Source organism: Thamnophis sirtalis, unplaced genomic scaffold (genome assembly GCF_051295495.1).
Source record: "Thamnophis sirtalis isolate CommonGarterSnake01/CBP01778 unplaced genomic scaffold, rThaSir2_p1.2 scaffold_3, whole genome shotgun sequence".
Classification (NCBI taxonomy): Eukaryota; Metazoa; Chordata; class Lepidosauria; order Squamata; family Natricidae; genus Thamnophis; species Thamnophis sirtalis.
In genome coordinates this window covers 162,809,180-162,820,794 of record NW_028261383.1, presented here as the reverse complement: position 1 = coordinate 162,820,794, position 11,615 = coordinate 162,809,180, and the positions used below count along the sequence as shown (strand labels likewise).

Below are 11,615 nucleotides of genomic sequence, written 5' to 3'. Positions count from 1 at the left end.
AAGGTTCCCCTTGCACATATGTGCTAGTCATTCCTGACTCTAGGGGGCGGCGCTCATCTCCGTTTCAAAGCCCAAGAGCCAGCACTGTCTGAAGATGTCTCCGTGGTCATGTGGCTGGCATGACTAAATGCTGAAGGTGCACAGAATGCTGTTACCTTCCCACCAAAGGTGGTCCCTATTTTTCTACATGCATTTTTACATGCTTTCGAACTGCTAAGTTGGCAGAAGCTGGGACAAGTAACGGGAGCTCATTCCATTACGCAGCACTAGGGATTCAAACCGCCGAACTGCCAACCTTTCTGATCGACAAGCTCAGCATCTTAGCCATTGAGCCACCACATCCCTCTACGCAGAATATATAACCCCAGTATTCAGCAGTGTTGCTTAGTATGAAATTACTTTAAGTGTTACCAAAGGTATCCTTGGCTATTAAACCCAAATTCTAGCTCCACAAAACTTGAATATCCCCAGTTGATGAAAACAATATGAGAATAAAAACGTTTTTTTTTAACTGAATGATAAAGACTGACAATCTAGCTGCAGTGATCGTATCCCTAAACTCTTGCCTTTGGACTATTCACATTTCCCCAGAGGCTATCTGGTTTCTCATTTTTGCCAAATGTGTCATTCCATGGGACCATCTTTCCCAGAATATTTTGGGAAGTGAGTAATGATACGAAAACATTTTGTAGATATGTTAAAAATGTGAGCTATGATGAATTATAAATAGGTTTGTTTATATTTGTAGTAGCAAGAATTCTGGGATGCTTCTCCCTTGTGGTCTTTTTTTTTTTTAAATCAAAGATACCCTTGAGAGTTTTGAGGGAGAGGAGAGGACAAATACTTTGTTCACCTGAGATGGAAGGAACAGTATTCCAACAAGACAATATCTAGAGTTGATGGACTCATACTACAGGACTCGGTACCATTCCTCCTGTTCTTGTCACTTCATCAGAGATGGAATATTTATAGACAAAAATCTATTGGGACAGACCTTAAACATCTCAATGAGAATTTCCTGCAATATGGAGAGATCAGCTGTGCAAGTTTTATACCCTGGATTTTGTAGGTTCATGGTATCCCACTGAATGATATGCTGTTTGAAAAGCTGCAACTCCCCTCCCCATCTCATTCTGCAGAGAGAAGAATTGACATTCATTCTGATCTGATTCCTGGCTGTAGTCCCGTCCCCCCCCCCTTCGCCCCCAAACATGCTAATCTCAGGAGAAGGCAATGCAAGTGACTATTTCACATCCCAGGGTAATGCCCAAATAATTCACCCACAATATAGTTTAAGGCACTGTATAATTTCACAAACCTACATAAACACACTCAAACACACACATCATAGAAACTTATAGTTTCACAGGCTAAGACACTTTGGAGGTTTTCTAGTCCAATCCTCTGTTCAAGCAGGAGATCCTAAAAGAGCCAAGGTGGCGCAGTGGTTAAATGCAGCACTGCAGGCTACTGCTAGATCAGCAGTTCAGCGGTTCAAATCTCACCGGCTCAGGGTTGACTCAGCCTTCCATCCTTCCGAGGTGGGTAAAATGAGGACCCAGATTGTTGGGGGCAATATGCTGACTCTCTGTAAACCGCTTAGAGAGGGCTGAAAGCCCTATGAAGCGGTATATAAGTCTACTGCTATTGCTATTGCTAAACCATTTCAGATACGTAGCTGTCCAGTGTCTTTTTAAAAACACACCCACAACTTCTGAAGGCAGCGGCTGGAATGCCACCATTTGCAGGGCTGTCTTAACAGCATTATGGGCAAAGCAGTGTACTGGGGGCCCTACGACAACTACTCACAAAAGTAAAAATGTAAATGGTCGATAAAATTAAACATATATTTATTTTATTGTCACTTCCAACAAAATCGATATTGAAAAACACAATAATACTCAGTAAGCCCTACAGTTGCTGTTATTTATATGATACAAGGTGCTTTGAAGGGTTAACATACCCAGATTAGTATGGGGCCCCTATGCTCATGGGGCCTATGAGCAAGTGCCCATCAGACCCATGTGTTAAGGCAGCCCATATGCTTATTCCTGATTGCTTATTTGTACCCTATGATTCTCATTAACCTTATGATTCTTGACAAATGTATCTTGACTTTTTATCTACACTGAGAGCATAGGCATCAAAGACAAATTCCTTGTGTGTCCAATCACACTTGGCCAATAAATAATTCTATTCCATTCCATTCCACAAAGTATTCCAGACATAAACTATGCATCTTTTTACTTTTGCCTAGGGTCTTGGGTGAACCCTGCTCCCCTCTCCCATAGATCTTGACTGCCCTTATGGAACATTTCATTTCCCCCCTCTCATCTCCTCCCTGCCCCCTCCCAGCAGAGGCTGAGCGCATGTGTTTCATTAGCTAAACCCTCTCCAGTTCTACATACCAGATTGGTAACATTACGGTAACACATTGCTAATGCTTGACTCACAAGATCTTGGAAGGATGAAATAGAGGTGGAGGGGGGGAGGGAAGGAGGGCGTCTGGGAGAAAAGCTGCTTAAATTCTGATGCTCTCCCACTGTTCCATCGCCCTAATTTTCAAAGAAACGAGTCCAACCGTTTGTTCGTATTTTTTTTTAATTGAGCCGGGGGGGGGGTGTTGAGGGGGGGGGAAGCGAGAAAGGCAGGGTTGCGAGGAGATTTCTCAACACAAAAGTTGGCCGGCGGGTGGGTGACATGCGCAGGAGGGAGGGAGGGAGAGAGGGCCGTCCGCTGCCAAGGGAGGGAACCCCAGCACCTTGGCTCCCTTTTCTGCCTCCTGCGGGACGTCTCCCTCCCCTCGCTGGCTCTTAAGCGGCAGCCCTCCGCCCCCTTGTTCCCAGGGTAGGCTCGGGTAGCTGGCAGGCTGCTCTTTCGAAGTTTGATAAAGCGTTTCCTTCTATTGTCATTCTGCACGGCCTCGGGGCCTTTCTTTCTCGCAGCCCTTCCCCTCCTGCTTTCACCCCCCCCCCCGCACACACACATCACACACACCCCCAAACTCCCCCTCTCTCACACCCACATTTTCACAGCCAGACTTGCGGCTTAAGAAAGCAACTGCCTCTTTTCTCTCTCTCCCCCCCTCTCTCTCTCTCAAACGAAAAACACACACCAGGCGCGCACGGAAGCACACAACAAACGAAGTCGAGGAGGAAAGAAGGAAGCGGCGGAGCAGCGAGCGATGCGACGCGCTCCTTGAGGATTCGACTGAAGAGCCCTGGATGAATGGGCGCGACCGCGGTGAGTTAGGATCTCGCGCGGCATCCCGCGCGCCGCAGCCGATTGGGCGAAGCTCAGGCGGCCGCTCCTTCTTTTAAAAAGGCGCGTGTGCGTGTCATCGGGGACGGCGATCCGCTCTTGGGGTTTCTTTGCGGCTTCCTCGTTTTCTCCCCGGCCGCAGACAAGACAGCAGCACGCCCCAAAGGCTCAGCGGTGGAAAGCCGCTCGCTTAGCACCCCTTCCTTACAGAGGGAAAGCAGCGTGGCCTGGGGGGAGTGAAGGGGGGGTTTCCCTCCTGCCGATCCCATCGCTGTCGCCTAGTTCAGGGCCAATTATCCAGGAGGCTTTAATCCCCCCCCCCCGGGATTGCTTAAACCGGCGGTGCCAATATATACATTGGCTCCGGTAATGTCAGGTCCCTGCTGTAAGTCATGCCTCCTTCGGCGTTGAGGAGCACGCAGGAAAGAAAAGGCCCTTTAGCTCAGGGTTCCGCTTCCGCTTCTTGAAGTGGCCGCTTGCTTTCACCTGAGATGTGACAGGCGCACCGGCCGGAGAGTGTTCCCTGCCTTCTCTTTTGGAACCAGCCGGCTTCGCTTCCGCGCCTCAAGTGGAACGGTCTGCTAAATAGGTGCTGCGCCGCTGCTTCCTCCCCAGCCCACCCACCCCCCCGCCGCGGCTCCTTGTCCTTATTTGCCCAATCGCAAGAGGCGCTGGGGAGCCGGATGGACGCCGGGTGGAATTCGCCAAAGGGCTCCCAAGAAGAAACCTTTTAGCCGGGAGGACCTCGGGCTGAAAGGCAGGAAGTCCCTAACTTCTGAAGGTGACCCAGTAAGTGTCTGGCTCCGATACGTGTGCTTACTCAGAAGTAAACCCGCTGCACTCTGTGGGGCTTCCCCCCCCCCCCCAAATTAGCGGGTCTAAGATTGCAACCAGGGGGGTGCGCTTTTGTAGCCGCGAATTTGTATATTTGGGTTTGGGTGGACCCGTCCTTTTGTTTTTGCAGCAAAATCGGCTCTGTTTTGGCATTGTTTCTTCTTCCTCCGTTCCACCTCCTTTTCTCGAGAAGTTTAAAGGCTTTTTTTTTATTTGACATCTCGTAAGCTACTCTCCTTATCTGCTGCTCGCGACCGGCGATACCTTGTATTCTTTTGATCGTGTTGCTGAAGAAAAAGCTTTTGAGGTTTTGAAACATTCAGTTGGTAAAAGAGATTCCGAGTTAAGATTGAGAAGGTCAGAAGTTTGGGTTCTTCGGTTGCTACAAAGCACTGCTCCACATGCAAGTGAAAAAGGAAGGCGTCCTTTGTTTACATTTTGGTGAACATAAGGGGTGTGGGTTGGGCTGGTTAAAACAATTAAGTTTCCCGTTGGCTGCTGAACCCAATTTATTCCTGTGTACTGGAGCTGTAAGAATCATGGCAGGACTGAAATGAATGTGCAAATTCAGACATTGGGAGTAGGGAGGGAAATGTATGAATGCAAAGTTCTGAAACTTTTTGCACATTTCACTTTTTAAAATCAGGTTTGAGAAGTTTTCAAATCAAATATTAATGAATTGATTGTTGGTTAGTTGACATGGAACATATATGCTTGTATTTGTTATTCATCTAAAAATTCTAAACTACTGTTTGAAAATAGAGGAGGGAGGGAACTGAATTTGATGAATGCAGATTTCTTCCTTTCTTTTAAAAAAAAATATTAACTGAGACTTTTTCCTCAATATATTTTCCCTCTAATGGTGCATAAACTACGTAGGGTAAATACAAATGACCAGATACCTAACTACTACAGTATGCACTTAACAGTCACTTAATGATGGAGTTTTTATATCTTTCAATACCAGACTTACTTAAAAAAGTAAGTATCCCCTGGATAATGGGACTACAATCCTCAGCATTCTCAGCTAACATACTTTATGAAGATGGATAGTTTGGCAAAATCACCTGGAAGAAATAAGTGACACATTCACCCTTAGCAAAAGTTAATCCCAGCACACATATTCACATATACAAGTATTTCTGGAGAACAGATAGATACCCACAGGTCTGTTTCCCCTCTCTGCTCTATTCTAAATCACTTTGGTTGAATCCAGGGGAGTTGGAAAAGTAGATCAGCTTTCAGAAGAGACAATTTGAAAGAAAAATGGTCTCACGACCTTCTAGCACACATAGAAGGTAAGTCTATAAATACTTTGTCCCCCAGAATGTAGTTTGTATGTGTGTGCATGCGCGCACAGTCCCTGTCATCCATACCATGCAGTCTGCCAATTCTGTTTTACCTGAACTGATCTTCTTGCGCATGGATGCCATCTAGCCCCAACTATGGGATTGCACCAGGTATGGATAGGTTTGACACTATTCACCTTTCATAAAAGCCTTTTAAAATCCAGGGCTGCCTATAAGTACTTTGAAGTTTTGCTTAATTCAATATACAGTAAACTTTGCACACCTGATTAGCAGTAATTTTCACTGAATTCAGCAGGAGATCCATTCAGGTGTAGGATTGCAACTTGCCTCTGTATGCCTAGAGGATGGAATCTCCTCTGAACTGAACTGCATTCCTGAATGTGTGTGTGTAAATATGAATATAGACACGCATACACAAAACTAAGTAAGATTGAGCTAAACTATGGAAAGCATTTTGCACATTTTTCATATTAAGAATGTCAGGTGCTGCCCCTCAAATGAAATGTTTTTATAGGGTGGTGTATAGTCAATATCAAGCATTCATTTTAAGCCTAGTGTCTTAAAATTCTAAACTGAAACAGAATATTGTCAGTTAGAGATTAATAATAAAAATCATAATAGGTAAAACCAATGTTATCAGTGTAAAACCATTAATGTTTTCAAGATGAGCCAGAAGGCCCTTGCCATAAAAATCAAGAAGAAAAGGCATTGTCTGATAATTTTGTTACCTTGTTTTTAAGCTAAGCGAAAATACAGCAAACTTAGTGCAACCTGATGGAGGAAATCAGCTGTGGTTGCCCCTCTTCCAGACAGCTTGCCTTCCTCCAGGCATCAGATGAATAAGAATTACAAGTTGGATAGATGTGGATGAGCTGCATGCAGCAAAGGAGTTTGTTTGAGATACCAGCTATTTAGCAGATTCGGGGCTAGGGGTGAGATCAGCTTTGTGGAAAGGAAACAGGACGAAAAGAGAATGGTGTTTACTTCTCTCTTGGCTGCATGCTTCCTGGTGGGCTCCAGCAAGGCTTGTTCTTGTGTGTTCCTGAAGTTGTTGGCAAGGGAGGGGGGAGGGGGCAGACAGAATTGCTTACAGGGGAAGCATGCTAGAAAGAAAGCAATATTCAGAAAAAAAAGGGAACTTTAGTTATGGTCACAATCTTCTCTTTTCTCTATCTTATAAATAGATTGTATGGGTAGCTGAGAACAAACAAAACAAATGCTATTTACGGTATACACAATGTACTTTCTTACTGCTGAGTGGTAGTGGATGTTGTTTGGTGTAAAAGTGTTCTTAGCATAGGAAAGAAAGTGGGGGCAAAGAGGAAGCTCTAGAGTCCTTTTAGGCATCCACTCAAGCTGCCTTCCCCAAACTTGTGCCATTCCTCCAGATGTTCTATAATGCTCTTTCCAGATGAAAATCTCTACTACGGTGCTCCATAAGCCTAGGTGGGGCTGGGAAGGAGGCTTCCCTGAAACCCTCATGAGCAGCTTTAATGTGATTTTATGTTGATAAAATTAAGGTATGGAAACTGAAGGGAACAGAGCTGCCTCGGTCCAAGTCCATTTCCTTACCCTTCTGCAGAGTGGTTGATAAAATCAAAAACTAGTCTAAAAAGGCGAACTTCTAAAGGCTGATAGTATTCCAAATTCTGTTCAGATAAGCTGTTCTTATTCAACAATGGATAAGGATTCAACAATGGGTTTCTTTCAAATATGTACAGAACATTTATGAGGCTGGGGTAGAATGCAGAAACAGCTTTCTCTGTGTATACCTATTGTCTGTACGTGGTTTGACAAGGTGTTTGGCAACCTCCTGATTACTTGGTCTTGTCTAAACATGAAGATACCTTTCTCATCAATCTCTTTCCTCTCCCCTTTGTGTGTGCAGCCTAAGAGGCATTCCTGCTTTTCCCACCCAACACAAGCCAGTGGCGTCTTTTAGAGGATGACAATTAAGCATCTTTCCATCCATCCATCTATCTGATAATGATTGAGTCCAATGAAGATTTTAACTAGAAAAGGTGAAGATGCCCTAAGCTGAGTTGATTGTGTGCAGCATTGATGTAATTCGTACTCTAAAGCATCTTTGGCCTGCTAACCTGAAGAGTTCCTCAGGCTTAGTAGAGCTGAGTTTTGATTGGTTTGGCCAAACCACAGCTTTTGTGTTATCATTTACAATTTGATCTGGAGCAGTGGTGGGTTTCAAAAATTGTTCGAACCTACTCTATGGGTGTGGCCTCCTTTGTGGGAGTGGCTTGCCACCCATGTGATCGGATGGGAGTGGCTTGCCACCCATGTGACCGGATATGAAGATGCCGACGACACTTGTCAGAACCACCTTAAATTACCTCTCACACAGCACTGGCATGCATAAGAATAGGATGTAAACTTGTTTTTTAAAAGGCATCTTTGATTTGCGTTAAAACAACTTCAACACACGCAATGTTCTGATTGCACCACAAACGCAGTAGTCATTCTTACCTTTCACAGAGGCACTGAGTTTTATAAATATGAGCATGATAGTGTAGAATAATCATATCCAAGGACCAGTGGTGGGTTTCAAAAAAAATTTGGAACCTCTTCTGTAGGTGTGGCCTGCTTTCCAGGTCCACTGGTGGAAACCTCTTCTAACCAGTTCGGTAGATTTGACGAACCGGTTCTACCGAATAGGTGTGAACTGGTAGGAACCCTCCTCTGATCTGGAGGGATCTTGAAACATGTCACCTGACTGGCTAGGCCATGAAGGTGCACCTTCAGTCAGCCTAAAGTCCACATGGCCTTTTTTTTTAATGATAACTGGAAGGCTGCTTCTTTAACCCTGGAGGATGGATCCCAAACCTCATAGAAGAAATCCCTTTAATACTTTCCATGTAAAATTAATCATAGTTGAATTTGTCCCGTAAGGATTTTAAAATTCTTTCCTATAACTTGAATGTTCAATTTATCTTGTTGAAAGTTTGTATACATCAACTGTTGTATTTGGAAGGATTCTTTGTTCAGTTTTAAATGTTACCTTATGCTGGTCTTGGCCTGAAATAAAATACATTTGAATATTGGCAAATCCAGAACCTAAAGTAGTTGTGTGTGTGTGTGTGTGTGTGTGTGTGTGTGTGTGTGTGTGTGAGAGAGAGAGAGAGAGAGAGAGAGAGAGAGAGAGAGAGAGAGAGAGAGAGAGAGAGAGAGAGAGAGAGAGAGAGACTTTTTAATTTATCCATTTGAAATTTTATTTTGTTACATTTTAAAAGCAAGAAAGATACAACTATTTTATCTAACAGTAGAGGGCACAATGTTACTAAGGTCAATATATGAAATAATTTAATTTCTGTTAGATTTCATTTATAGTTATTCAGAACATTTAATAGGATTGTTGTCATTAATAATCCTTTTTTTGTTACATTTGGGAGAGATTCTGGAGGAGAGATTCTGGAGAATTCAGGAGTCTTGACTTGAAGTAGTGACTGCCTGGTTTTAAGACAAATTTCTTTGTTCGCAAAGCACTTCACAGCCACCCTGTCAATTCAAAATAAGGAAAAGTGTCATGGCATGTTAAAGACATGTAGATTGGTAGTAGAAGAAATTCCTGTGAACTTCATGTGAAGAACAGAAATCTAGGCCATGAAAGATCAACTCTTTGCATACTTGTTGGTCTTTAAAATGATGCCCATATTTTTTATCATCTTTTACAGCAGGAGGATAACATGCCCACCCCTCTAGAAGCTGTTTCCCCCTTAAGTATCTAGTTCTTTAATCTCTACTCCTATCTCAGCCCTTCCAGCTGCTTGATTACTTCTCCTGCTCCTCTCTGAACTTCCGTCAATTTATGTGCCTGTTGATAAGATGGTGCCCAGTGCCAAATATTTAATCCAGCCATGCTCCATGTTAGGATGGAAACTCAAACTACAGGAAATGCTGACATTCTGAAACCCTGTTATTGAGAACTGAGCGGAGACATATGAGAATCTCATAAGTGAAGTGTCAAAAGGCCTTTGATGGAGGGTTGGTCATAATGGAGGAACATTTCTTGACTCTTTTTTTTAGTATTTAATCAATTATTTGCAAAATAGAGTTTTAGCAAAATTCTTCTTGACTTTTAAAATAGAAAAGCAGGCAAACATATTAGAATTGCCAGGGGCCCTTTAACTCCGTAGAATCTGGTGAGTCTTTGTTGGAAAACTAGGTGTATATTAGTAATATACTTTTAAAAATGTCTTCAGATCAGCCTTCTAAAATCACAATGATTTCATTTTAGGCAAAAGCTCTCCAAAGGCCAGCAGCCTCTGAGCCAACTCCAACTTCCATGGAGAACTATTCAGTTAGTTACCCAATCATTACCCCGGAGGCAAAAAGTGAATTGTAGCTTCTGGGTTCTGGATTCAGTAGGAAACATATTTTTTATAGCTTACATTCTGTAGTTTTGATGATTATGTTTGCAAACATTGTTTGATACAATTTTTAAAAATCACTGTTGCTTGTAAAGTACTGAAAATGTTGCCAATAGGCTTGGTAGATTGCAACTAACGATGCATTTACTCAATTCTCAACCTCCTCATAGCTTATTGGATCTGGGTCCAGAAGATTATTAATGGTTCATTATAAAAGGATCTGTTTCACCCTGGTTGAAAGATGTATAATTGAGACCACTCCCGAAAAGTAACAATTGGATACATTTGGTCTGAAATGGTATTCTTGAAATCCTGTCGCTGGCCAATGTGTTTAAGTAGGTGATAACAGTTCAGAGATTGCAGTCTATCGTGTTTGGGTTAAATTGATTTCTCAAATGTGCTCGGAGGTCTGATTTTGGTATAGAAATTTGTGATTCCCTCGGTAAGATAATCTCATCCAGGAAACAATTCACAAAATTAGCTAACTTTTCTGAACTTCTCGGTAGCTTTCAGTATTATTTCTGTAACTATGGCATTTTTCTGAAATATGATATTGAGCTAAATGTCGGTGAAACAGATTGTAATCCCATTCATACCTGCTTGGCTGTCTCCAAAAGGTGGCACTGGATGACTTCTAACCCTGGTGTTTACACTGTGAGGATCTTTGGTGTTCCTGATTTCCCCATATTTTTTTCTATATCTGCATGAAGCTGCTGCCTGAGATTAATTCACTGATGTAGAGGAAAGTGCTATCAATATGCTGATGACACAGAACTCTTATCTCTCTTTTTCATCAAATATAGGTAAGGGAGTGGAAGTGCTGCTTAATCAGTGCCTGGGTGTGGTAGTGGACTGGATAAGGGCCAGTAATCTGAAGCTCAGTCCTGACAAAACAGAGGTAATGGTTAATTTGTGCAGGTAAGCACCTGGCTGAGCTTCAAAAGAGCCAGTTCGGTCTAGTGATTAAGGCACCAGGCTGGAAAGTGGGAGAACATGAGTTCAAGTCTGGCCTTAGCTATGAAAGCCAGACAGCTGGGTGACTTTGGGGCATCCACTGTCCCTTGTGGGGCAGTGTGGGGAAAATATGAGAAGGAAACTGTATGGATATGCTCCCTACCTTGAGTTAGTTGTAAAAATAATAAAATAGGGGCACAAATAAATAAATTCCAGTGTAGTATTTGTGGGGCTGCCCTCGAAGACAGTCCAAAAGCTTCACTATTGATTAGAACCGGTGTTTTAGTCTTCACTGGCTTCTCAGTTCATCTGTAGGTTTGTCATATTCCTAAAATCTAAGATCATTATCAGAGGCAAATCCTGGTTGCCACCCTGGACTGAAATATGGAAAACAGCTGTCTTTTTGTGGTAGCTCTTTAGATTGGGAAACCCTATCCCCATGATGGCGAATCTATAGCACGCATGCCACAGGTGGCACATGGAGCCATATCAGCAGGCACGTGAGCTGTTGCCATAGCTAACTTTTGGCTGGCCCACCCATGCTGCCCTTCCCTTCCCAGGAGTCTCCACGCAATGCCAGGGAAGTACATGGCTCGCGCAGTGGCTCTGCAAGGGTGTTTTGAGCCTCCGGACGGCCTCTGGGGTGGGGAAAACGGACTTACCGGGCCCATTGGAAGTCAGTAAATGGGACATTTCCAGCCTCTGGGTGGCGGGGGTGGCCATTTTTGCCCTGCTAAGGCTCCCAAAAAGGCATATGCACATGTGTGCATGCACAGAGCAGCAGGGCAGTTAAACACACGCATGCACAGGGGGCACATGGTGGTGGGGTGATTAAATTATTGGTGTGGCCACGCCTGGGTGCATGATAACACAT

The 11,615-nt window shown here is 43.6% G+C and overlaps 1 protein-coding gene across 2 annotated transcripts in view; it reads left to right on the top strand.

Annotated features, from left to right (window-relative positions):
- The first annotated feature begins 3,210 nt into the window (after window positions 1–3,210).
- HDAC7 (histone deacetylase 7) overlaps window positions 3,211–11,615 on the top strand; it is a 235,504-nt gene continuing 227,099 nt past the window's right edge. Inside the window, exon 1 of one of the 2 annotated variants that reach the window (XM_087710652.1) lies at window positions 3,211–3,243. In XM_087710652.1, the coding sequence (XP_087566778.1) occupies window positions 3,225–3,243 (19 nt within the window). In that variant the 5' untranslated portion in view covers window positions 3,211–3,224. Of the gene's footprint in view, window positions 3,244–3,916; window positions 4,051–11,615 lie in introns of those variants that run through there. The other variant, XM_087710653.1, reaches the window with a different exon arrangement.